This window comes from Paramacrobiotus metropolitanus, unplaced genomic scaffold (genome assembly GCF_019649055.1).
Source record: "Paramacrobiotus metropolitanus isolate TYO unplaced genomic scaffold, Prichtersi_v1.0 Parri_scaffold0000005, whole genome shotgun sequence".
Lineage (NCBI taxonomy): Eukaryota > Metazoa > Tardigrada > Eutardigrada > Parachela > Macrobiotidae > Paramacrobiotus > Paramacrobiotus metropolitanus.
Window position 1 is genome coordinate 1,204,366 of NW_026570225.1, and position 25,586 is coordinate 1,229,951.

Sequence of the window (25,586 nt, forward strand, 5' to 3'; positions counted from 1 at the left end):
GTGCAAAAGAAATTCGGTGAGACGGTAAAATTTAGCTTTTTTTTCAAATTTTTCACTGCATATTTTTATTATGTAATAATGATATAACCACCGCCTACGTATTCAATTCCTCTACGGAGGAATTGTCACGAATGTGTTTTTCTGATTAGGATAGAATTTTGCATCAATCAAAAAACTTTAAGTACTTACTCTATATGAATATTAGATTTATTAAATTATTGAACTGAACCTAGTAAATTTGCAGTACAGAGTTCGCTGGAGCACAAAATGAAACAAATTTCATAGTTGAATGTGTGTAAAACCTTGGAGTCCAGATTAGTTAATTTTGATGTACCATCGAATCATGAAACTCTATGCTATTGTATCGATCGAACAAAGGTCACGCTGTTTTGACACCCATAGTTATACTGCATGGTGACACAGTTGTAGTGCTTTTCGCACACATGTGATGGTTAGAATGCAATTAAGGAAACCAACGATTAAATGGTCGGAAGGAAAATTGGATGAGAAAAGCAAGTTGACTTAATGGTTTCACCATGACATAACAATATTTTACAACAAGCCTCCAACTCAGCGCTGCCCCGAATGGGATCCGCATCCTCAACACAACACTGCGCGCCGGCCCAATAGTCTGGCGATCATTGACGTCAGCGTGGCAGTTAACGTATAAAACGATTAGGATCAGCTTCCCGCCCATACAGGCTGAAAAGACGCTGCATACACGGCGGCCCGCCGTAAATTTATTCCATTAAACAACTGGGTAAAGGAAAGCACAGTGTGTTGCACTGAACAATTAATGTCGCGTAAATTCCGTATTGTTGGGCAGAAAAAATGGCGCATACGGTTTGCGCACATTGGTTCATGCAAGGGTAAACATTTCTGTAATCGACGCGACGCCAGCATTTTCCCTGTTGACACGGCAAACAGAGTCTCGCTTTGACGCGAAATAAGGAAATTAAAGACGCCGGATGGGTTTGTTTTAGTGCAGATAATTAAAATGCTAATGGCCAGTAAAATGGACTAGTCGGTCTACCCCTTTCGTCGATTGTTTTATTGGATTTGTTAGTTTGCTGAGTGTGCGTTACGCATATTCTTTTCGCTATGATCTTAAATCAATAATTCAATCGGAAATCTGCCGCGTAAAAGCGCATTCTGGTTATCCTACTTGAAACTTTTGCGAAAAGCTAGCCGAATACTGGAATAATTTCACTTTTGACTAGCTCATGATTTACCGTAACTGATGAAGAACAAGGATCTGCTTTTACTGTATTGCCGTTACATCTTTTACATCTTCGTAGCTAGCCTGCACAGAAAACAATCAATTCTAAACTAATAAAATTTGGGGCTATAAAGTTCAGCGTTGCGCATGTAATAAGGAATTACTTAATATGAACATCTTAATTAACTGGCTCAACATTTTGAAAATAATTGATCTGTTAGGTAAATCGATACGATCCACAAAAAATAGCAATGATTAAGCAGTGACACTCTTAATGCGCTGGCGTTAAGCGTTCGCATACTGAATGGCACACACTATGACGGTGTTGTTGCATAAGCGCCGTGCATGTGTGTGTCGCGTAGAAGTCTTCATCGAAAAAATGATTTATCTCTCTGGCGGGACTGGGCTCTAAGTTGCTACAACTGATACAGCAAGGAAAAGCAGTGTAACATGAAATCTGATTATTTATGGTGCTGTTCTGTAATTACCCAGCCGACTATTAATCACAGCCTTCCTGTCAAATGTTTAGCCTTTGCAACAGTATTTCGCTTTCTCTCCCACACTATCTCGTTCGCCACACAGACACACAGATACATCACGGCCACGTTTCCCATTTTCTTCCCGAAAAAATCATTAAGTTGCGATTAAAGTCAACGGTCGCTGCGCCGCGGTCTCCCTTAAGACAGACGTTGCAGTTACAGCACCGCAATCGACAAGATCATCAGCATAAAGAACCACTTTGCAAAGGTCGTACTCGCAATTTGCACCATTTCATGGCACTGCATATTAACAACATGCGGCCGAAACTTGAAGTTCAATACCGAAAAGCCGCGCGCTGCTTTTAATTTTGCTAAGAAAACAATTTTCCTGCAGAGAGCTTATTTTAATTAAAGTTAAATGTATTTACAAAATATCGAAAATAGTGTTGTAAGGTGCGAAGCTGTTCACGAAGTGCTAGCTGGCAGTCAAAAACTTGAGTGACACTAAAAATAGTCGGCATTCGATGCGTATGCGCTCATCGTATGAGACAGATTTAGACACGTTACAGAGTGGTACTATTAGGAAAAAAACAGCTGGAATTATTGAAATATTTTTCCTCACAAATTAGGTTGCCAGTGACGTCAGCGCGGCGGGCCAGAAATACCGTCATGTTGTTATGGAAGGGCGATCGCTGCGGAATGCGATGCCGCGCAGTGAGTGCCTCGGGTCGGAGTGGCGAAACGCTTTGTACTCATCACCCAGTGTATCTGAACACTTCCTCCCCATTGCCAGTAACATAAGTAATGCTGCATCTTGTACAGCTCCGTGGCCATGTGCTGGCTGATAATTTGACGTGGCAGACAGAATGCTGCCCCGGCGAAATTGCGACTGGACCATTGGAAGCGGATATCCGATGCCAATTAATTAAACATATCAACTCATCCGCGTCGAATTATGGCACTTTTCCAGTACTCTGGGCACTACGTCTATCAGCGCTCGCAGCTTGCATAAAGACTTCTGTACTAAATTTAAAGAATGTTATTTTGGAAGGGCACAGTGTAAACTTTAGTTTTTTGTCTGTTATACTTACTCCGTTACTCGTTAATTTCATTGAAATAAATTTGAGTCTTTGACATAAGTGCTTGTTCACGGTGTCACGGTCACTTACGAATAATAATAGTAATAACAGCAATAAGTTATAAATCAAACTACTTTTTTGTTATTTATAAAAGGAATTCAGAACCTTGGAAGTTAATACGAATTAAGTACGTACCAAAATCAGGTAAACGGAACTTAGTTAATGTCCGTGCGCTTGATCGAAGCACAAAGTGGAAGATGTTGGAAGTGCGAGGCATTCTCGTACACGTCCACGTAGTTAATGCTCATCTAAATTTGCATTCTGAAGGTAAATTCAATAATGTATTCGTTGTACGCAGCATTATTTGCTCTCGGCCCTAGGCGAGCGTAAAAATACTTGCTTAAATTATTATACTGTAGATGCTACCGGCTAGCGTAGTATCATTTTGTTAGAAAAGCCGAAATAATCGCAGTAATTAATGCACTAGTACTGATCGTGGGATTACTGTACTTACTCTACGTGTACAGTTAATTTTAAGTAATGTTTGAATAATTAATAATAATGGTTGAACCGCCTTGTGTGCATGCTTTAAGCTTTCTCTTTAAATTACTGGGACCGTGACAGTAGTGTATACAACTGTTCTGGCTGTGTAACACTAGTGCAGTACTACAACTTATTAAAGTGCTAACCGTATGTATGCTATGACAGGGAAACTCGAAAGTTTCCGTGGTAATTTCGCAGCGTCGGACTGCGATACAAAATACTGGAAGTATAATACTACATTTTAAAAGGTGTCAAAACGCAGCGTATGTTAAATTGTAATAAACATTCACAAAAAATGACTGCGACTCTAAGGGTGTATACGACAACTGATGAATAATACTCCGTAGCAGCAGTCTGCAGAAATTAACCATGGCAGCTGTGAATAAAAAGGTCAAAGAACTGCCACACAAGGTCGAGGAGAAGATCACAACTAAGGTCATCAAATCCGACCACAAACTATCGGGATTAGCTACATTTAAGGAAGGTGCCACCAACCGTGCCTGCTACGTGGAGGAGGTCTTGCTCAACGATGACCCTGAACTGGTGGAAGCACTAAGAAAATCAAAAAACCTGCTGGAGAAGACTGTCTCCGAGGTTGGCAGACAAACACTGTGATTACATTTTACTTTGGCATTAAAGTGATAATTTGTAATTCTAGCTTTAAATTTATTAATTATTATCTGCAATTATCAATTATGAGTAAATTGCTGTTAATATGAATGTGGTTATCACGCTGTTTTAAAGCGTTCGCTAGTACGGTATGCGCATTCTATATAAAATACAATATACTGTATATTGGCTTGCAGGAAACCATCAACCAAGTCTTCAATAAAAAGCGAACAAAACCACCAGCGCAGTTAGCACAGTTCGACACACTCTGTCAGCCATTGAATGAAGACCCCATCAACAGTAACCTCCTCCTTATTCCCATCGGAAGCATCAATCCAGGCACTCGATTTACAACCACACAGGTGCTGTCATTGCGTGGCACACTAGGCTATAATGAAAACGAAGTGGCTGATCATGGTAAAACTAAATTCCTACTTGCACACAGTGGCACAACTGATACGTGTATCATAATTTATTAAAAAAGTAAAGCGTGTTATTACGCAATAAATTTACTGTCCTTTGCATTTATTTTAAAAATTTGCGCCTATCAAAAGTTTTTAGAGTAGAGTAATATTTTCTTTCAGCGACAAAATTGGGACGCAGCTTGTACGTTCAACAAAAGGAAACGTATAATTGCGATGCTAAACTGTCCATCGGCGGAGAAACCGTCGTTGGTCATAAAGCAGTGCTCGCCGCCTTCTCCAGTGTACTATCACGGCTGTACACTAGCAAATCGACAAACGAAGTGGAAAGCTTACAAGATAACGTGCACCATATCAGCGCCGATCCTAAAGCTCTTCAAAAGGTCATCCTGTGGATGTACACGGGCAATATAAAACTTAGCGACCAAAGTGAGCAAATACGGCAAGTACGAACGAAAACTGCTATGTGTCACGTTCAACAATAAATTACCGCCAAAGCGATCAACATTTATTCACATTTTTAGAAGATGCGATGCCGCATTTAGCCGAAAGCGGGAACTTACAAAAAATGTTAACTAATCAAGAAATAAAAGACTTCATTTACACATTTTACAGATTGCTCAGTGCTTAAATATGCCATACCTGTCACGCGCGGTTAATGAGAAGGAAGGTCATGGTCGCGGTAGCGTCCATGGCACGAAAGAAGTAGACCCTTTTGAAAAGCCATCAGCGGACAGTCTTCCCGCCATGGAATGTGATCCCAAGTATTCAGCGCAGAGAACAAGCGAAGCCTTGGTTAAGCTCACACGTAAATCCAGTTTTGCGCAATTGATCAGCAAAACGGAGGACGGTCTGAACAGCGCGGGTAAGCCGGACAAACCGGAAATACGCATTCCACAGGAAAGGATTCGCGTTCACCGAAAGGCTCAAAAATTTGGGTAAGAACCATTCTTTTTACTTTAAAAACATAGCTAAGCGTCGCAAGTCTAATAGATAAGCCCTATACGCGAGAGGTTCTTGTTTTAATACTCTGGACCATTAATTAAGGACTCAAAAGCTAACATACAAAATTGAGGTAACTAACGTAAGACTTAACCAACATAACGAAATTTATATGGACAGGGTAATGCATGTTCATAAAATTATGACTTTTCCTTTGACTGGCATGTTTGCCGCTTGTGTTGCTGGCATTTTTCTCTGTGCATATCTCTACTGCTTTTTTTCAGCCGCACGACACCTTTACCATGTCAAACTCCGTAACTATAGAATACTGAAAATTCCAGTAAAAAAAATATGCGTATGTTCAGTTAATCATGCGGCAGTTTGTCATTGCACTAGCTGTATTTGTATCCTGGTCGAAATTCTCTGTCAGGGCGACAATTGGCAGTCTGGATGTTTTTTCCGCACCAGCGTGTTACATGCCTACACGAAAAAAATAAACAATTGTTGCTTACCGGCGGCTGCCCTAAACAAGTACATTAGAACTTCGTCTTTTGACTGACAGTGGACATTTTGGACATCCTCCTCGCTCTGGGAAAGGCACAACAGAAAGTTCCAACAATCAAAATGTGAGCGCCAGGTCTGAGACTAAACTGTTAAGGCTTCAATAGGAAATCAGGAAGTATGCGCCGCCGCACTTGCGCGACTTACAAGTAGGAAGCGCCATCAACAGTCGCTGTGCTGTCAAAGAAATAGTTTCCCGGACACGTGACAGTCTGCGGTCAATACGGGCTGATTTTTTCGCGGTTTACCGGATACTTTTCGTTCCATTCCTTGAGTTGTTTTCGATTCTAAAGCAGCATGTGTTGGCTACATCAGCAGAATTCTGTGGCCGCACTTGCCTTGTTGGTCTAGGCGGAAAACTCGGGGCGTTCGGATTATGCCAGGTATGAACAACGTTTCCGTTGTCGGCCGCTCCTCCTCAGTATTCGGTATTTCCCATATTTCCGCGGCACTTCTCCAGCAGCTGTTTGATTGTCGCCGCTTCTGCTTGCTCTGGATGAACGTTAGCACGTTAGAAATTAACCCGTTGTCCATGACCTCTTCACAGATTATATACTGTCAAAACTCTCCTGCATCGAAATTCAATTTCGGTTGTAATTTCTTTGTTTAATTTCAAAGTTATGATGTTTTATATGATGTGCGAGACTGTTGTACCGTGCCGTTGTTGCTCTTAAGTGTACGAGTATACAAGAAAATTATTTAATTCTGGTACTGATGAATAATGGGTGACCACCGCGTCCTTAACTTTGGTGTGGGCGATATTCACCTCCCTTCTTGCAGATTACCTTTGCGGAGTTGTCTCTATGGTGAAATTTCAATCTGATTCTGTTGTAGAGCTGCTGCTTTGTATGGAATGCTAGCCGAAGGATTATCCGATCGTAAGTTGACAGCGTTCAAGTACAGAAAACATAAAATCGCGATAGAGATAAAAAATTTAATAACGTTATTACGTGCATTACTCTGAAGACAAGAGGATTTATTTTTCTTGCAGTGACTCCCCAGCAAATATACGAACTTCTTTCCAGTAACCATATATGTGTGAAGGTAGGTCTGATCCTTGTAACAGAATCATAAATCAGTCATATGGATAAAGGTCAGTTGCTTATGTTGCTGTAGACGGAAGTTGATGTCTACGAAGCGGCTGCTAAATGGTTAAAGGCCGACTTTGACGACCGGGAAAAATACCTGAACCAAATGATGGAGTGTCCGCGTTGGGTGCACATGAGTGAATGCGACTTCGTTCAAGTGCGCGCATTGGATCCGCAATTCTTCCACCACAAAGTCATCCAGAAGCATGTGGCGCGAGCGAAATGGTTTCAGGATTTGCAGAAACGGAGTATCACATGGAAAGAGTACAAAGTTCCGAAAAATCGCGTAAATGAAGCGTGTGGATTAGTTAATACTTAACGCACAGATTATGCATTTACAGAAGTCAAATAATATCAACGTCCAACGAAACCGAGCGTAATTCTATATCCGCACATTTCCGATTAGTCTTTAATACGATTCCAGTCTTGATAACACTGTCGATATCTACTTTCTCATGATCAAACATCTGCATTCCGCCGTAACAGAAGCAACATCGGTTCAAACTTAAAAAAAAACAAGGAAGAAGTTTTCTATGAGACATAAATCATGAAAATCTCATGCTTCAGTAGCGTTTTTCGTAAGGAATCCAGGATCATCGCTTAAATATCGGCGTTTCTTGCTCGTGTTCATGAAAGGCTTCAGCTGCCATTCTGTGTCGGCAGCGTCGATATTCTCCACGGTGCCCAATTTAATCGAGTATAACTTCATCTCCATTCGAGGACCAACCTAAAAATTAATAACATGCATCTTCAGCATCTTAATTCATTAATAACGCGCTTGTTCAAACTTCGGGGAGGATTCCGTAAAGTACTGTTAGTCTTAGGAACGATACTGCTGTCATTCAAAATACAAAACTCATGTCAGACATAGACCGCGGGCTTACAAACCGTGCGAAATGCATTTGTTTGGAAATACCAATAAACAAAATAAAACACTATTTAGTACGCAACGAAACAAAAGGAAGTATGAAAAGCAAAACGAGGAGGGGATAAATTCGTAGCGAAAAACACTCATGTCTTCATATGGAGGCACTGTTAGACCTGTCCAAACCAAATAATTCAGTAAATACTTTTTAGATCTGTCTGAACCAAATAATTTAGTAATGACGATCTAGATCAAATAATCCAGTACGAATGTTAAATTTTTTCGGTACCGCACATTATATTTAATTATTACCGACCAGACATTGAAGTCCTGTTAAACGGGTTGTCTGCTCCTGATACATGAATGAATGAATGAATCATGACAAACGTAACGTATTTACGGTACTCAACTTACCTACGTACTGTTATCAGTTTCCAAAGTGGAAAATTTTAAAATATTCATGTAGATAATTAATGCATGAACAGATTTTCTAGAAAGAAGATGAACTTCGGAAGTACAAAAAGTGAAGCGCTGTTGAAACAAAAAATATAACAGAAACTATAAATAATATTTCGGGCTCTCATTAACGCATACCTCTTCTAATACGACATTTTTGCCATCCTCTTTCTTGTACGTATGATGGCGAAAAGAGATGAAATCATCCTGATTGGCAAAAGTTATCACCCGTTTGGAATCTTCCTTCGGAACCGGGAACAAATGCTTCAAAATATTGACAACGCGTTGACCCAGCCGACTCTTGAAATTGTGAAAAATAAGATGTGGATACTGCTGGGACATTGTGCCCATATTGGGAATGTCATGGCGCATAATCACGTTTGTCAAGGAGAACATGGCTGTCGGTCCGTAAGGCAAATGGCTGATTATCAAAGTATCCGGCTGTCCTCGATGTTCATGCACCTGGAAATAAAATATAACAAGAAATGTTTGAACAAATTCGAATGCCTGTTTATGCGAAAACAACTATGCAATTTTCGGTTTTCCTTAGTTATAATAAAAAAAATGCTGGTAAATTTCGATTACGCGCTATAACACAACAAGCTTATATTTCATAAAATACTGACAATTCAGAAGACAACAAAATAACTACTGAACAGGTGTGCAATGATAATATATACAGAATTATTTGGACCCGTCAAAGTAAAATCCAAATAAACTAGTGTAATATTGTGAGCTAAATTATTAAGCGCTTTTTAAGCCAGTGCATTAACAATATAACGGTCTCCAGTATGCAGTATGGTATATAAAATATTCTGAAATTTTTTTTCGATATATATAGGGACGAGCGTCGCTCACAAAGATACACTCTTATAAAAGTTGCGTATAAAATTATAAATACACTAATAATAAAATAAAAAGTACGTTAAAAGTATAAAAACATATTATAAAAAGTATGTAATATGAAAAGTACGTTAAAATATTGTAAAGTACGTATAAGTATCGTTACTTACGATAATCTGCTTTTGATCTGCAAGAGAAGACGCACCTGAACAAAATCGGTGACGTTTTTTGATCGACACCACTCCAAGAGAGTCGTCATCTCGTAACTTCCGCGATTTATCCGGTGAGAATTGGGGAAAATTAGTTTGAGTTCTTTGGCGAACTGCTTTAGCTTCGCAGATGGATCGCGTGATGTAGTGATGACGATATTAGGGTCTTCCACGCCAGCCCAGCGGTACTCGTCGTCTTCGTGAGTGACAATTCCCTGACCGCCCTCGTCATCCCAGTCTGTCTTCTCAGCTAGCAGCAGAGCATCCTTACGAAGTGCGCTGGGTAGGATGTGGCTCTTGTCCAAGGCGTTCTTGACTTTGGCTTTGTTCTCTTGAATGGTTCGCTGACGTTCCTCAATGCTTTTGCGGTAGAGATACTCACGCCGCAGACGAGCTTGTCGGCGCATCATCTTTAGTGGTGCTGATAAAGATACCCGCTTCGCTCTTTTAGTGGTGAGCAAAACCGCAAGATAAATAATAAAATGGAAATAAAAGCGTGGGGAACTCTATAATTGTCATCTAGTAAATTCCTACGTTATAATAGAACAGCTGGCAGGGTTAAAGCAGTCTTCCTGCCGATTGTCCGCAGCACAAGCATGCGGCAACTCGGGCGGTCGCCGGTAGGGTTGCTATTTTGCTTGGAACTGGAATGGGCACATACGGTGACATACCATTTCCAATTTCTCGTTTCCTTGCTGTATTAAATCTAACGAGGCCCGCCGGTCCGTTATTATAACGCTTTGGACGCACAAATCCACAAACTGGCTGTTTTGAGTGTTTTCTTTGAACTTCTTGGTTTTCCTGTAAGACTTTAAGATACCAGTTCTACTACAATGGCAGCGGTAAGTCAAACACAGTAGCGAATTGCGCGTGTGGAAGTCTTCGCACAGTTTTGTGGCTGAGCGTTCTTTGTGGGTTCTTGATGGTTTCATTGGGATTTTACAGACTCAGACCCAAGTTTATGATGACACCAAAGAGGGCAAGGAACATACCGAGCACGCGGATGTTAGGAAGATCCGGATTACTCTCACCTCCACGGATGTAGCCGCACTCGAAAAAGGTTCGATTACTTGTCTGGTCTCTTCTGCAAAAGTTTTTCGTTTCCAGATTTCATGCCACTAATTTGGTAGCATTAGCATTATTCTGTTATCAACAACGAAATGGTGGGTTTTCTCTGTCCAGTTACTAGTGTTTGTTTGATTTTGGTTACTTTGGTTTTTCGGTTACTTATGCAGTTATACTAGCTACTTGGTAATGGCAAAACAACGGGAATTTTTACTTGTATCCTGATTATGGGTTTTCTGCTTATATGGTAAAGTTCATTTGCATTCTGAATTTCATGTTCGTAATGAAAGTTGATTGTACTGTGTTCAAATGCTCACGATCAGCATGTAACATGTGCGGGTACAACTTGGACGGTAGTGTTATTATTGTTCTAAGGGTATTGGATCTTTTGGTCAAATGGTTTTTAAAGCAACAGTGCATGACATTTTCTTCGCAGTTTGTACGGAATTCATTCAGAAATCGAAAGAGAAGCGCGTGCGAACCAAAGGCCCAGTCCGCATCCCCACGAAAGTGCTCCGCATTACAACCCGGAAAACGCCGTGCGGTGAAGGATCCAAGACCTGGGATCGATTCCAGATGCGCATTCACAAAAGAGTTATCGATCTGTTCAGCATACCTGACACTGTTAAGCAGATCACTTCCTTTTCTATTGAAGCTGGTGTCGAAGTGGAGGTGTCGATTGAAGGAAAGTAGAGTATTTATAACGTGAAATTGTTCGCGCAAAATGGAAACTCTAAAATAAAACCTGACCGCATTATTGGATTTGGTGATTATTTTGTTTGCTGATTTCGATTTACTTACTTACCTCGTACATAAAGGAACAACAGCTTGCAGATGTGTTTGAATCGCCGTTTATGTAGTGTGGTAAGATACGAGTATATCCCGTTGACCAGTGTGTTTGACAATATGCCTGTACATAAACTGTTAACTACACCTACAATATTGTATGTGAGACCAGGGATACTTACACGATAAGCAAAATGGAGGCAGAGAAGCGCGCTCGCTGTCCGGAAACGTTTTGTTGTATTTACAAATTTTACAGTAGACGCTGTTTTATCATCAAACAAATTTATAACTGTTGTATGTGAACCCAGGCACATAGGTTGATATTAATTTTCACATTTAACAGAGATTATGCACAGATCGCTTCCGGCAATTCACGACAACCACATTAGCTATGCAAAGGTTTGCTGCAGATAATAATCAGTAGAGAAACAGGTAAAACCGATCCGTTTTGCCATTTAAGAATTTCTAAGTTGTCCTTAGCCTTGCCATTAATAGTAAGTACAAATATGTAGTGTCGTCCATCGCCGGGTAGTCTTAGATTGCATGTTCAGCTGTTTCCGTGCGCATAGTACATACCGAACATTCGGAAAGGTTTTAGTTATTGTCAGTTTTCGCTTTTTTACTGTCGTGGTTTTTGTCGTACACATGCTCCAGTCGAAATTAAGCAGCCGTTCAATTTCATGTTATTGAAATACCAGAGTATTAACAATATAACGGGGTTGTCGGCAAGATATTAAATCACCGGTTTTTTTGTCAGTTGCATAACTTGCAGTGAATTGTTTAGTCGCCGAAAATTCGAAATGCGCACAGAATACCCAAATACTGCATTAGGGATTACCCTATTCTATTGTAAGTATCGGAACGCAGAAGTTTTAACTGTTTCTATCTGTACTGTTTATCAATTGTAATCAATCCGGTTGCACTGAAATTTAGTTTCTGTCTGCATGATACAATAATGTATATGTAATTCAGGCATTTAAATCATAAGCGGTGGTATAAGTAATTACTTTAGCCAATACAATAAGTGTACATTTACAAGTACAAAATAATAATAAGACCATTCTAGAAAAGTTGCGCCTGCTTATAAACTATGAAGTCGTCGCAATATTTTTTAAATTGTTGCTTATTGGCGTAGTTCTATGCGTCAGCTTTTCAATAACAGCGGCGCGTCAGCGAAGTTCCGCAGAAGGAGATTGCCTATGGTCACTGGATCCGTTTCTGGGAGTATACGATATGGACATGTCATCCAGAAACATGATAGCAGAATTTTCCGGTGATATCTTAGGTATGATATGATGAGGAAATAATGTCTAAACGATTAGCTCGCACTTATTGCTATAGATGTACGCTATTATGTGCATACACAGCCGAGTAGATATCTGTATACAGATACAGTACATACATATCAGTACTTATAAAACCCTGAAAAATTGCCGTCTTTCCTCCTTTGTTGCTTGAGTCATACATTTTTTAGATTTTAATTACATTGTAGTGCAAATCTGCCAGGCGTATTGTTGTATGTACTAGCTGGTTCCGAATAAAAGATGATTAATTTTGTAAGATTGAATACAGTAATTCATTATTACGTTGCTGAAGCAAAGTAATAAATCAGCTTATCACGTAATAAATCACTTTTGTCTTCATATTTATATTAATTTTGTTCACTGTTTTAACCGTGTAACTGAATATCTTACGTCCTAAATCGTTGTATTGTACTCGTACAAACAACATCAATCCACAAGTAAGATCTCAAATTTTGTAACTTGTTTCGGTAACTCGTTTACCGATCGTCAGGAGTGCCGTCCGCCGTAGTGGAAGCCGGCGAGCGAATTGTGTTCAATAAAACGGACGACGGTGAGAAGTATCAGCAGTTTGTCATTCGCAATGATTCAGCGTACAATGTCCAAATGGTATTCGTACTGGGGAAGCCGGATAACGTTCCGCTGCCCAAAGGATGGTTCCTGCAGTATAACTACACCATGCCTACGGAAACCAGTTTACTCGCTACTTTCTCCTTTTTCATGGGCACCTACACCGCGGAATTCGAAATTTCTTTAACGTTTAAACCGAATGCAAGTGGATTTCACGATGTACGTAATTAACTGTAGATGGAAGTAAATTCTAACCTCACCTTCAATGAAATACACACATTTTCACGAGCATAGATACGAGTACTTACTGTATCTATCGCGTATTTGAAACAGAAACTGTATGCGCAATATCCATTTTACAGGAAGTGCGAGTTTTGAATCCAAAGCAGTTCACGGGGACCGCCGAATTCTATCGTGTAGGCGACGATCAAAAAGAGATGGAAGCAGCAAAACCAATAAAGACCGAATTGTAACCCCTCGAACAATCGTCAGAGGGCAGAAAAGTGTGGATACCTCCTTTTGTCAATCTTCGACTTCGCGCATGACAGATTTTTAATTCTATCAGTGACTGCAAAACTGACTGTGAAACCCGAAAAATGGAATCCCTCCTGTTTATTTACGCAGCGCCTACGATACTAATAGAAATATCACATTTGCCACATTTTATTTTCATTCACATCTTTCGAAGCTTAAAAGATCATAAACTATAACTATAAAAAAAATCCGAAGTCCACAAACTTTACAGGATATTACACTCAATCTATCACAATAGGCGAACTGGTCTACGCATCTCTGCACAATCAATAAATTAAATTTACAAAAATAAAAAGAAGGGTTCACAACGATACAAAACGACTGTTTACGAGCTGCTCTTTGCCACCAAAAACAGCTCTTCAAATAACCTCGCATCTTTCCATTCCAGCAAATAGCTTTCTTTAACAAAATGTGTGACCTTTCCATCATTCACGCTGACGTTCTCTTCCTCCATTTCTTCGTCCGCCTCACGGGTTTCTATCAGCAGGGTTACCTGCATCAGATCTCGATTGGTGTGCGACAGTGCATCAGATGGTGTGCTGACGCGAATATTCAGTTTGGCCAGGGCATAAGCTTGCCGGAACTCATCATCCGCTGAACTGATGACAAACAACGCACTATCGGTCAGAAACAAACACATGGGCTCGTTGGCTTCCTTATCCAGCGTTTTCATCACCGGCAGAGCTTCGACAACACATAGCGTATGTACGGTATTTGGAAGAAGCGGCGCCACTTTCCTGTTAACGCACACAATAATTTAAGATCAAGACCATCAAAATCTAAATCTGGGGCAAAACTTACACACAGAGGGACAATTTAACAATAAATAAATGTAGGCACTAGGAATTACTTTTGAGCTCGGGAACATAACATTGGGCATATATTCAGCGAATTTAAATGCATTAAAGATTTTTTATTACGAATTCGTACTTATACACTTTTACAAGCAACGTACCAAATATACTTCAGCGTTGACTCCACAAATCCAATCGCGTATTTCGGAGCGGCCACACAGCGCCTCGGTGGAAAATTCAACAATCCCTGTCCGCGCAGAATTCCCTGTCCGGTTTTCGATACCAATCCTGCCGCGCCAGCGATCGGCTTAGATACCGCTCCCACAACGCCTTTCGTGACGCCCAACATCAAGGCCGTGATAAACTGGGCTGATGTCATCTTCGGCCGCATCATGGCCTGCATCGGCTGATCTACCAAACCCGCCACCGCCCCCAACAGGCCCATGCCAAATCCCACCAAACCCTGCTGTAATCCACTTGCTAATCCCTCCGGGCGCTGCCGATATTTCACCTCCATTTGTCGCATAATATGCTCCTGATCCAACGAGATCTGGTCAAGATTTCGCGAAACACTTTCGGCCAGGTTGGTCACCGATGAGATTGTGCCAGCGGAAATGGACGTGAGAAAAGCGGAGGCGCCTTCCGCTATACCCTGCAGGAATGAAACTGGTCCGGCGTGGAGTGAACTGAAAGGACGGACAAAGAGATCGTTGCATCCGGACGTCAAAGAACGCAGAAGGTTGGCGGGATTGCCCAGAATATCCATGGAACCGATAACCCAACCAGCGCTTAACAATGTCTCTTTGACATAGTGCGCACTAACGAATCGCCAAATTTCGTCCACAGTGGAGTTTAGGTCGTAGCATTCGATCTCTCCAAAGGACAGCGGTGTTTTGTCTAATGCTACAAAGATCTTGAGTGCGGCGTGTATGGATAGATACACTTCCAACGGGGCAATGTGGATACGCTCCATGGTTACACTAGCTGGACTGCGCGGAACAAGCGGTTTGGCCTTCGCTTCCGATACCAGGAGGGCCGGGGCTAAAAACGTATCCACTAAACGCAACAAATGAAAAGCCAGGCAATCTTCCACAAAACACGCCATCGGCGCCAAAGAAATATGTATATTCTCCGGATGAAATGTTGTCGGATTCAGTTTACAAAGCAAATTCACTGCACTCTGGACGTTCCTTTTAGGCGCCTCCTTGGCTAAAATTACCGGGAAATCGAAAAACCCCGAGTCGTACAACTGATTGTCCAGTTGCAGATCGCTTATATTTATAGCACATTCGTAAGTTTTCGCTTTATCACCGTCACAGTAAAACTGCACCGAGAGATCATCAAGCGACAGCCTCAGCACTTCGGCTACCGCGTCGGTTTTGGAGATTTCATCGTCCAGGGTAATGACAATGCCTTTCAACACACAGGACACACCAATATTCACGGCTGAAGATGGAACTGCATTAGACATGTCGAAGGAGAAATGAGATGATGGCGAAGGAGGCACATCCGGAAGAGGAAGCGCGGGAGATGCATTGCCTGGCAGCAAGATTGGAGTGCCCACTCGACTCAATGGATCAATGGTGATTCGCACGGTGTGACGGTTTTGGCGGTCAAAATGCAATTTCAAGTAGCATATTCCGGGAATGGAAATAAAAGAGTCGTTGGAAGAGGAAAATGGGTCAACCGAGGTGGAACTCCACACAGCCTGTAAGAATTTATGAACCACTCCCAAACTGAATTTACGAGTGCACTTTTTTCACAAACACACACAATTACTAAATGCCTTCTAAATTATCAGTCTTGTATACTCATTTTGTTAGTTACAAGTCTCACCACGTACCACATTGTTACTTGCTCCGGTTCGTACTACTCGACCAATGCGAAAGCGGTAATTGATTCCCGTCGTTGAAACCGCAGGGAACATTTCATCACGACTCGGCAGAGCATACCATGCCATTTCGCCAGCTCCTACACTCGGGAGCGGTAGAAACAGTTCTGCCTCTTCAAACGTCACGATGCCTGCAAAAATACCGTAACAACATAACTGCGAAAAACCCATACGATTTCCAAATACCTGCTGCCTTTTTGGTGCACTCGCCAAAAGATAAAGGGTATGTGCAATTATTACATAATATGAGGCTAGGCAAACTCAGCCTTTCGAAAGCAATATAGCAGATGCCATGGTCCTCCATAACCGAAGCTTTAAAACAAAACCCATTCGTATTGCTCAGTCCTGGCGCGACAATTGTGACCACAGATGATCGACTGTTTTTCCCTTCTCGGATTTCCCGAGGATAACTCCACTTCAGTTCATTTGGTGTTTCCGCTGCCACACAGACAAACATTGCCAAGTGTGGCACGCGATTTGGATCAACATCTACCGGGTGGTTAGGTGGAGAGACGTAGACGAATGGTGATAGGGGAAAAATGCGACTGGTCAGCTTGTCTGAAGGAATTTTTCTCAGTTCATCCATATAGTTTAACTGAAAATAAAGCATAATAATTATCACATATAGGTATTGCCGCTTTCTTAAAGCTCACCAAAGCGAACAACAAAAAAAACAAGCCAAAATTCGCAACGTCCGAATTAGTGTAATTGTAGTATTACTTTTCGGCAAATTAAAGTCACCAGGTCCTTACTTTTGTATGGACTTTTGGGACAATAAATGCCGAAAGCAGGACGTCGTCTGCATCAGAGGTTGTCCTGACCGCCACGTATCGACTACGGATAGTCAACACTTTGACCATATTTTCGTCTTTCAAGGACAGTGTCAAATGATGAATCTGCAAAACTCACATTTACGTACAGGTAACCTGAAAAAGTGGCCATCTTCATAACTGCATATTACTATAAATAGCACAAATACTGTAAGCACAAATAACTGTAATAGCACAAACAACTGTAATAGCATAAATAGCACAAATAACTGTAACAGCCACAAAAGGTTAACTTTCAACTCATTTTTGTGGTACTTTATACCGCAACGTATGCTTTGTCAGTGTGAAGATTCTTTATCGGTCATTCTAATTCTGTTTCTATCATTCTTTGAAGGCTATTTATTCCAATGCCACATTTACTTTTCTCACCAAGTACTGCCCATCCCGTTTTTCCCAGAACGTAATGTTCATGTAACCTTCACAAAGGAGTATTGCCATGCTCGTGCAGTCCAACGCATTCTGTCGGGCCGTTTGCGAAGGCTTCACTCCAAAATATTCGGATAAATAAATTGTCTCTTCACTCTGTACGCCCAAGCGCAACTGCCCCTGTACAATGTACATAGATAAATTAATACGACATGCAGTTGTAAATCCATATCGAACTGAACAGATGAGTATTATTGAGTACAAATTAATTCTATACTATAACTGATCACCTCATACAGTGTTCCAACGAAGAGCATGCAGTGGTTGCCCGCACTTACCTTATACACCGGCAAAACTGCAGCATCCTTTCTAGGAATAGAAACCAGCACTTCGTCATCAACGCCACAAATCACCAGATCGTCATCATATTCATTCCGAAGGCAAACACCGTTCGGTATTATGCTAAACCGCAATGTATTGGCATAAGGCAATTCCCGGCGCAGAAGCACGAGAAAGCTGGATGTCGCGATAGCACATTCGTTGTCTGCTGCCAACTGTGATTTATTAGATCCGCCGCCGATGGGGCTGTCATCGTTACTTTCTATTTTCATCGCACTGTCCACCGTCCGCAGTCGCACTGGTAACTGCTGCAGAGTTTTTTCCAAATTCAACTGAAACGTTTGTGGCGGAAAGTTCCTACAATAATTACCTTTCAAAAATAATCGTCAAAACAACCAAAACAAGGGCTAACAATTGCAAGTTAGGGGTATTCAGAAAACGCAAAACAAGCTTACTCTTTTCGGCATCGGACTTGATAGTCCACCGTGCTATATCGCACTGGTAAATAACAATCCACATCGGGTGTCAACGCGAACTCGAAACGTGCGCCACTCTCATGTTCGAACTCCATCTTAAAAGGATAAGGCAGGTGGCAGCAACCGCGGAGCAACGGTGACAGGACCAACCAACGGCTGCCGGACGGAGCCAAAGGCACAACCAGTGTGGACCATACATCTAAGCACCCTCCGTCCATACATGGTATCGCGACAACATGGGGATCAGTGCTGCTAGCAATTTGGATTAAGTCCGACCACGCCGACCCACAGAAACGTACCCGACACCGTTTAATTTTAATAACAGGAACACATCGAGTGGAAGAGTAGCTGCGGGCCGGCAACAGCATGATTTCTTGCGGCGAATCCACAACGGGATTAATCACATAGTCCGGTTCGACAAACAGCTGCACTTCCACGTCGTGATCCAGCTGGTTGTTGAGCATCAGCTGAGTGCCCAAAACTATCTGCTTTTGAATATTATTTAAAGCGCGGATATTGCAAACCAATCCAAGTTCGAAATCATCCACGCCCGGAAAGGAACACAGCTGGCAGGATACCTCCGAGTTATGTGGTTCGCTCCATAGATTGGGATACGGTTCGACGCTGAACTGTAACTTCTGCTCAATTCGCTGACTGCGCCATGAATAAGGATGCATTTCTTTCGGTTTTATGTAGATACATTCATCCGTTTTGTACTGTCGAACACGTACCACATGACAGGTGTCGTTGCAGATCATGAGGTGATTCATAACTGGCAAAGACTGATAATTTCCCGTTTGCGCCATGTGCCAGCCGATTTTGGCCATGCTGAAGGTGTGCAAAACATTTTGGCCACAGTGAATAACCAGAGGTGTTTTGGAATCGATTTTGACTTGCATATACATTTTGTCATCCATTGTATACGACACGGATGACGAAAAACAGCAGGACTCCAGCAGAGGTTGTAAAGTGAGGAAACGATAGTTGGCGAAATCTATTGCGACCCAAAAATTGCTCTCAAGATGAAATTTCGCACGGCTCTCCTCTCCCACACAACGCCCATGAAGTACTACTTTATCCAACTTTATTCGGGAAAACTCTTGATCCGACGGATAAGAAGAGTCATATGTATATCCGCTTATTAAGCTGTGACCCGGGGTTCGCGGCAAAACGGGAACATGATGGATCAATGCCATGGACGCCACTCCAACGTTTAAACTTGCGTGCACAGCCTTCGGAACTCCCAAAATTGCAGCTGAATTAATCTTCATGCAACCGGCCAAAGACTTTACAGACATGAGAAATCCAGATTCCATGTGAATCAGCTGATCGCCTTGAATTCCAATAGAGACTTCGACTCGCCAAACATCTGAAATCGGCAGTCGATCGAAATCTTCAGGAACCAAATCCGGAAACTGGAAAATACACTCCTTGCTTTCCATCAGCGTAAAGCTCCGCAGACCAACAAATTTATTTACAGGGCGCTTGAAATATTGCAAGGTACAAATAATTTCATGACTTGACTCTCTGATGAGCTGTGACACTTGGAAAGGAATGGGAATGATGGCTACACTTGATATTGTGCGTAATTCCCCGTATCTCCAGGCCATCGTCTGTTTGGTAGGCGTTTCGCAGAAACAGATCTGCTGCACATCAGGAATTGGATCATTCTCTCCATCTGCCATTTCACGGTACATCCACTTTTGGGTGCGCAGATCATCCTGACTAACGACAAATCTCAGGGTTTGCAATTCCTTATGGCGGACGCCATTCGCCACTGGCGAAGAATGAAATTTACTAAGCAGTATCTTAGTATGTTCCTGGATTCCATGCCACACCTTTACCGCGGTTGGAATCGTTAAGGGTCCAACACGTAACGGTACCAAGCTAACATCTGCGGTTAAGAAACTGACCGTGGATTCTTTCACACCAAAAGACTGGAACATGACCGATCCTGACACCGGTCCGAGTATCGGATCGCGACTGGATCGACCCAAATACAGCAGCAGAGCACGTGTGTCGTATTTGCTCCAGGATGTATTCGGATGATGCGACTGCGCAACAAACCTGCCAGAATGGACACTGGCGGACAGATATTCCCATTCGGCATCCAAGACGTCTATCGATATTTTTTCATGCTGAATTTCGAAACGAGTCGGTAAAAGGTTGCTTTCACCGGATTCGTCATTCGAGTTGACCGTAGCGGAACGTAAAATGTCAGCATAGTTTAACTGCTGTATGTAGTCAATACCGAGATTCAAATTATCCACTAACGGTCGAACAAAGTTAGAATAAACCGTGAATTTCGTAGGCGACGGCATTCGTAGCATATAAATACACTCTGAAAAAACAAAATCCATTAAAAACGGCAATCTGGTAATTCAGCTGTCGCTTTTACCGGTACGGGAAAGACTGCTTCCTTTCTCCAAGGTAATGTTATACGCCGAAAGCCGCATCCTTCCATCTTGATTAACCGTACCCGAACCGAATTCAGCCAGTCCAAAAGCTCGGTCACGCAAAAACGGAGAAACTGAACCCCTTCCGTCTATTAAACATAAGCATCCTCATGCGTGAATTTCGCTGACTTTGCTGGGTGCTCGTGGTCATATAAGCAGAGCAGACGTTACGTGCTTTTATTTTTAACTTAAAAGCACAAAATTACCTCCAACAATCGTCGATACTTCCAAGGATCCAATTTTCCCTGACTGGGAAACACCCGAATTAGTTTCTGCTATGCTGAGCACCACATGTCCACACTTGATATCGATTCGCAATACATTCTCTAAAAGAGAACCCGTAAATAAACTAGTTCCTCCGAAATAAAACCCACCAAATTTACCTGACGCGTACGAGATGTTGAACGTATTCTGAATAATAATTTCCAGGATGCCATTGGACAGGAACATGCCACAGTCTTTCCACAATCCCAAAAGGCATAAATGACCTAATAACAACTCAGACAAACTTGCGCCCAGTTCCATCGATTTACAAGTGAGTTCGGTGTGATTCTGAGGCCCCCATAATCGGTCGCAAACTGTTTTTACTACTGGACGTTTTGCGGAATAGTGTACATTTGCCGGCAGCACCAGCGTGCGAATGTCACGAAACGTGGGAGCATCCTGTGTTCTAAACATGACCAATGCCAATTCCAACGAAGAAAACTGCAAGCAAGGGAAACTGATCTATCATTACTTTATGTTATTCTTGCCCAAACATAAATAACGCAAGTCCTAGTGAATCAATTACAACTACTGTTGCAAATCTGCGCTTTGCCTGCAAAACGATGAACTTACAACTGCTGAACAATCGATGTAGCACCGATGGCGCAAAGTATCGCCGAGAAGGCCTTGCGCAGTAACGGCGACATCCAAGATTCTGTTGAAATAAATGGGAGAAGTCTGGTGATATTCAAAACGATCGGCTTGAATAAGAACCGCTGGCGTGTCTTTCTCCAAAGCTTCTGTAATGTCCTATAAAGAAAAATACACTGTAAATATACTAGCCATCTGCCATCAGATGTCTGCGTTTGCCCCTCGCATCTTATTTAAACAAAGTACACAATATTTCAATTACAATCACGAAATCAATGCCGTCTGGCAACAAAAACAGCTTCTAATTACTCTTTTGGTTTTGTTGTTGCCCAAAAGAAATCGTTATAACCGCTTTAAGAAAACAACAAATATTCTCACCCTGGAACTGTACGAAAACGGGAACCGTAGTCCGCTTGGTAAAGGAGGATGACTGGGTGGCAAAAGCACCGCTGCGGGTCTTAATATCACAATAATCCAGGACTTCATTGGAATGTAAGTCAGCAATTGGCGGTGCTCGTCAAGGGCAGCCAATGGGGATCTGTTGGGTGAATCTGCATAAGAAAATATCACTGAATACATTGCGCAATCTCGAAAAGGGCAAGGCTTCACTGCACCTGTTTGTTCTACGTAGTTAGCCGGTCTATAATTGCAAAACCATCGATAAAAGTACAATATTCGATGCAATGCGGAGCTGCCGAGGGTCAATAACGGTGGCGACACTAGAACACGAAGCATCGCATTTTGTTTCCAGTTGCTGTACTCCAATTCCAGAGGAGTGATTGTCGGTAAGTCTAAATATGACAATAACAGGATCAACTGAAGTGTTACATACACGCAAGAACTTACTATAGGTAGAAGGACTGGGAAGCGGCTCTGCAACGGTTGACTACGTCATCACTGTCGCATACAGAATGCACTGCTGTGCTATTGCTTACCATAGGCCCACAGTTTTCTTGTCCTTTTTTAAAGATATTCTCAGTTCCTTTCTGCTCTAAAGCTTTCTGATATTTTAACAGATCATACTGAATTTAGAAACCCAAACATGAGGGGCTAGAAATAGAAGAGAAAAGAAATATGCTGAGAAAACTGACAAAAACCGTAAAAAACGGGCATCCGTCACCGTGGCAGCCGCCCTCCCGTGTATGCGAGAGTGATGACGTCAAACGGTAGGTTACCAGTCCTCCTCACACTATAGTAAGTACTTGATACACGTTATGCACTTATTTTTATGCTTTTTTATGCTTACTCTCAACCATATCTGCCGGTGGCTCAATAACAGATACCGAATCCACCACTATGGTCCCAAAAGATCTTAACAACACCGCTTCGGTGTTATAAGCCATGTAGCTGTCGAAAGTATCAAAAGGAGCGTTATGATCCGTAATCTCTTTTTCATCATCGTTTGTCCCAAATAACGAGCCCGCCAAAAAATTTAACCGATCCGAAGGAGGGTTTTCGAAATTTGAGAAAGTTAGTATCGGCTAAAATTTTCGAGAAGTCAGGTATCACATCACGCCATAATAATTAGAACAATCGGAAGAATGCTTACAATAACCAGATAAATACTCAAAAAGCAGAAAGAACTAACCTGTCCCAAGACATTCTCGGATGGATTGTTTCGCCCACAAGGGCATTCATTTAGGGCAACTATTCGACAGTTTTCAATGCCCAAACGAAAATTCGAAAATTTCGCTTGTCGTGATTTGCTGTAGAGAAACGCATTTTCGATCTCTAGTCGCATAACTGATCGACGACCACTGCGCCCCGAATTCCTGCCAGGAATCGCCATCTGTGATGAAAACAGAGGTTTTGCTTCAGAAGCGATTTATTTCAGAAAATGCATTGCATTGAAACGCACCTATTACGAATCGTAAATTCCTGTCAAATATTCTAAACAACGGGTTAACTAAGCTCACCGCAAAGCTGATGCTCAGTTTGCGGCCATACAGCGCAACTGTTGTGGCCTTGGCCAGGGTAGGAAGCGGACTTTTCGGTGGTACAATACCCGCTTCCAGATCAACATCCTCCACGTGATCACTAGAAGGGGAAGAGGGAATGAAAGACAACGCCCACGACGTCCAACTGGAACTACCGCCATTCCGAGTCACGGAGGGGGCCGAATCATCCGTTAATCGGGTCAAAGCATTTACAAAAACATTCTCCTCGTCGACCGGGTCTTCTTTCTCGGATTTCGCCTGCCCTTCCAGTAAGCCAGCCTGAAATGCCACTGCGAGATCCACCAGCCGCCTTATCATAGGCACTTGTGCGTCCAACAGACTGATATGACACTCATCACATAAAGCACTCATCACCGAGCTCAAAGCCACCCGACAATCGGGACTGTCGAATTTGGTCAGAAAACGACACGTCACAAAGGCCCGCTCCACTAGCGGCTGACTTTCCGGGTTGCGTCCATCGTTCAGGCTAATATGCAAATCCTGGAACACCAGGATGCGACGGAGAGATAAATCCGGCTGCGCCACTTCCACGAAGGCTTTCTCCCATTTATTGTTTACAGTGAAATAGTTGGCGCTTTTGACTAGAATGTTCAGTGTGAAATCCTCATCCACATACCGAAGGATCAGATTGGTGAAGTGAATGTGAACATTATTGAGAACACGTGTTGTTAAAGACTCCATATATCCTGTACAATTCAAATCATGAATCAAAGAAAACACGTAGTTTTTTTTGCATTTGCCAAAAGTTTACCAGGAAGCGAACGTAAGAAAAGAAAAACGATTGCAAGTTAACTAAATCAAATAAGATGTATCATGCAGCATTATGGAATGCCCACAAACAGTACAATTTCCAAAATGTTTAGGTATGCAGAAAACTATGCATTCGTTACAGCAGTGCACTGAGCACAGCACTTAACGATTTGTTTTTGCGAATTCAATACTCTTCGCAGAATGTCGATCGTACCTGGAGGAGGTGGTGCAACGTTTGCATCTCCATCGGGCGCTTTCTTCTCAGTGCGTGCTCTGTCCTTTTCGACGGAATCCTCCGTCCTGGCCGTCGTGCGCAGTTTGATGACGCATTCCATGGTGTTGACGGCGATGACCACGCGTTCCGCGGTCAGACGCGTCCATGGCACTTTGATGCGCAATTCCTGTATATTCCCGCTGACGAAGGTTATCGGTAGCCCGAGATCGTGCTCGATTGCATCCAAACGCAAGTCCAATTTGTTCAGCACGGCTTCGCCTTTCCATAATGACAACTGCAGATCATCGGCTTTCAGATCTTTGATGTACCTGCAAAGCGGACGCGTCAATTACTGCGAGAAACAAAACAACTGCACTTCAGCTGCCAACCATGCCACGGGACAACAGACTTGGGTTTGTTTTTATCTTACTTGTTAAGATAGTTTGCCAACAACGGAGTGACGAAGGATTCTAGTTTGAACATAGTGAACAAATAGCAGAGAACATCTCGAAGTCCACCCAAGTAGTTAAATCAAAATGCATACGAATGTTCGTTCAATGTAAAGCAAATGTCACATCGCCGCGCACAAGATCTCACTCTTCATACGAATTCGAAAACACGAAGTTCTTTTAGCCAATTAAAATCCCAACAGATTTCCAGTCAACGCGCATTTGGCTCGATGATGTTCAAGTAATAAATTCACATTAAATTTTTCTCCTGTTTAAACAGAAGTTAAAACAGAAACACATGCCACAGCAAGCATTCGCGTGGCACAATTCGAAGTGCAATTCAGCAAAATTCCAGTAAGTAATACCGTACCTACAAACTTACAAAAAAGTAGAAACTAGAAACAGTACAATCCCCACCGTGGATTAATGGAATGGAATCCACCGTACGTGTACTCGTACGATTAAATGCAAGTAAGTGGCTAGTGTTGCCGTTCGTTTTAAACGAAAACCTTTTCGTGTAGGATTTCGTGTACTGTACTTTTATCGTTACGATAACTAAGGGGCCAATTTCTGGCCACCTCCTAGGGAAGTTTCTTAATCACTACCGATTAAGAATTTTCCGATTTGCAAAATTTGC

General features: G+C 42.1%; 5 protein-coding genes and 1 long non-coding RNA gene across 7 annotated transcripts; 3 read left to right on the plus strand and 3 right to left on the minus strand.

Moving 5' to 3' along the window:
• The first annotated feature begins 3,552 nt into the window (after nt 1–3,552).
• LOC129581331 (uncharacterized) lies at nt 3,553–7,487 on the plus strand. The gene is made up of 7 exons (XM_055472331.1): nt 3,553–3,914; nt 4,127–4,346; nt 4,514–4,797; nt 4,967–5,289; nt 6,689–6,732; nt 6,846–6,898; nt 6,971–7,487. Exons 1-7 carry the CDS (start codon nt 3,690–3,692, stop codon nt 7,259–7,261), a joined length of 1,440 nt encoding a protein of 479 aa, XP_055328306.1. The 5' UTR covers nt 3,553–3,689; the 3' UTR covers nt 7,262–7,487.
• Nucleotides 7,334–9,863, minus strand: LOC129581332 (U3 small nucleolar ribonucleoprotein protein IMP4-like). Its single transcript, XM_055472332.1, has 3 exons — nt 9,312–9,863; nt 8,402–8,725; nt 7,334–7,669 (listed from the first exon to the last, which is right to left on the minus strand). The coding sequence occupies exons 1-3, from the start codon at nt 9,723–9,725 to the stop codon at nt 7,499–7,501; spliced, it is 909 nt and encodes a 302-aa protein (XP_055328307.1). The 5' UTR covers nt 9,726–9,863; the 3' UTR covers nt 7,334–7,498.
• Nucleotides 9,864–9,975: 112 nt separating this feature from the next.
• On the plus strand, nt 9,976–11,242 carry LOC129581334 (40S ribosomal protein S20-like). Its single transcript, XM_055472336.1, has 3 exons — nt 9,976–10,157; nt 10,261–10,375; nt 10,817–11,242. The coding sequence occupies exons 1-3, from the start codon at nt 10,149–10,151 to the stop codon at nt 11,071–11,073; spliced, it is 381 nt and encodes a 126-aa protein (XP_055328311.1). The 5' UTR covers nt 9,976–10,148; the 3' UTR covers nt 11,074–11,242.
• Nucleotides 10,739–11,458, minus strand: LOC129581335 (uncharacterized). The gene is made up of 3 exons (XR_008689485.1): nt 11,349–11,458; nt 11,186–11,290; nt 10,739–11,113 (listed from the first exon to the last, which is right to left on the minus strand). It is a non-coding gene; the product is annotated as an uncharacterized LOC129581335 (long non-coding RNA).
• Nucleotides 11,459–11,608: 150 nt separating this feature from the next.
• Nucleotides 11,609–13,817, plus strand: LOC129581333 (uncharacterized). Of its 2 annotated transcripts, none has more exons than XM_055472335.1 (4): nt 11,609–11,660; nt 12,302–12,451; nt 12,961–13,256; nt 13,400–13,817. In XM_055472335.1, the coding sequence occupies exons 2-4, from the start codon at nt 12,400–12,402 to the stop codon at nt 13,508–13,510; spliced, it is 459 nt and encodes a 152-aa protein (XP_055328310.1). In that variant the 5' UTR covers nt 11,609–11,660; nt 12,302–12,399; the 3' UTR covers nt 13,511–13,817. The 2 variants fall into 2 exon arrangements, with proteins under 2 accessions (XP_055328310.1, XP_055328309.1); XM_055472334.1 differs by lacking the exon at nt 11,609–11,660 and adding an exon at nt 11,671–12,015 and having other exon boundaries at nt 13,400–13,813.
• On the minus strand, nt 13,691–25,375 carry LOC129581330 (intermembrane lipid transfer protein VPS13B-like). Its single transcript, XM_055472330.1, has 19 exons — nt 24,931–25,375; nt 24,501–24,829; nt 23,495–24,222; nt 23,167–23,367; nt 22,825–23,059; nt 22,193–22,369; nt 21,957–22,129; nt 21,561–21,737; nt 21,107–21,428; nt 20,930–21,049; nt 20,666–20,812; nt 18,247–20,608; nt 17,791–18,148; nt 17,456–17,632; nt 17,009–17,152; nt 16,443–16,851; nt 16,209–16,387; nt 14,527–16,073; nt 13,691–14,308 (listed from the first exon to the last, which is right to left on the minus strand). Exons 1-19 carry the CDS (start codon nt 24,981–24,983, stop codon nt 13,897–13,899), a joined length of 8,250 nt encoding a protein of 2,749 aa, XP_055328305.1. The 5' UTR covers nt 24,984–25,375; the 3' UTR covers nt 13,691–13,896.
• Between the last annotated feature and the right edge of the window lie 211 nt (nt 25,376–25,586).

Excerpts from the sequence above, each read along its gene's own strand:
- LOC129581331 (XM_055472331.1), top strand. The coding sequence starts at position 3,690 with ATGGCAGCTGTGAATAAAAAGGTCAAAGAACTGCCACACAAGGTCGAG. Across the intron at positions 3,915-4,126 it reads TGGAGAAGACTGTCTCCGAG|GAAACCATCAACCAAGTCTT; the intron begins GTTGGCAGACAA and ends ATTGGCTTGCAG. Across the intron at positions 4,347-4,513 it reads AAACGAAGTGGCTGATCATG|CGACAAAATTGGGACGCAGC; the intron begins GTAAAACTAAAT and ends ATTTTCTTTCAG.
- LOC129581332 (XM_055472332.1), bottom strand. The coding sequence starts at position 9,725 with ATGATGCGCCGACAAGCTCGTCTGCGGCGTGAGTATCTCTACCGCAAA. Across the intron at positions 8,726-9,311 it reads ACGTCACCGATTTTGTTCAG|GTGCATGAACATCGAGGACA; the intron begins GTGCGTCTTCTC and ends TTTTATTTCCAG. Across the intron at positions 7,670-8,401 it reads AAAATGTCGTATTAGAAGAG|GTTGGTCCTCGAATGGAGAT; the intron begins GTATGCGTTAAT and ends ATTAATTTTTAG.
- LOC129581334 (XM_055472336.1), top strand. Across the intron at positions 10,376-10,816 it reads TGTAGCCGCACTCGAAAAAG|TTTGTACGGAATTCATTCAG; the intron begins GTTCGATTACTT and ends TTTTCTTCGCAG.
- LOC129581333 (XM_055472334.1), top strand. The coding sequence starts at position 11,967 with ATGCGCACAGAATACCCAAATACTGCATTAGGGATTACCCTATTCTAT. Across the intron at positions 12,452-12,960 it reads ATTTTCCGGTGATATCTTAG|GAGTGCCGTCCGCCGTAGTG; the intron begins GTATGATATGAT and ends ACCGATCGTCAG. Across the intron at positions 13,257-13,399 it reads ATGCAAGTGGATTTCACGAT|GAAGTGCGAGTTTTGAATCC; the intron begins GTACGTAATTAA and ends TCCATTTTACAG.
- LOC129581330 (XM_055472330.1), bottom strand. The coding sequence starts at position 24,983 with ATGTTCAAACTAGAATCCTTCGTCACTCCGTTGTTGGCAAACTATCTT. Across the intron at positions 20,813-20,929 it reads AGTATCGACGATTGTTGGAG|ACGGAAGGGGTTCAGTTTCT; the intron begins GTAATTTTGTGC and ends TATGTTTAATAG. Across the intron at positions 17,153-17,455 it reads AACGGGATGGGCAGTACTTG|ATTCATCATTTGACACTGTC; the intron begins GTGAGAAAAGTA and ends TGAGTTTTGCAG.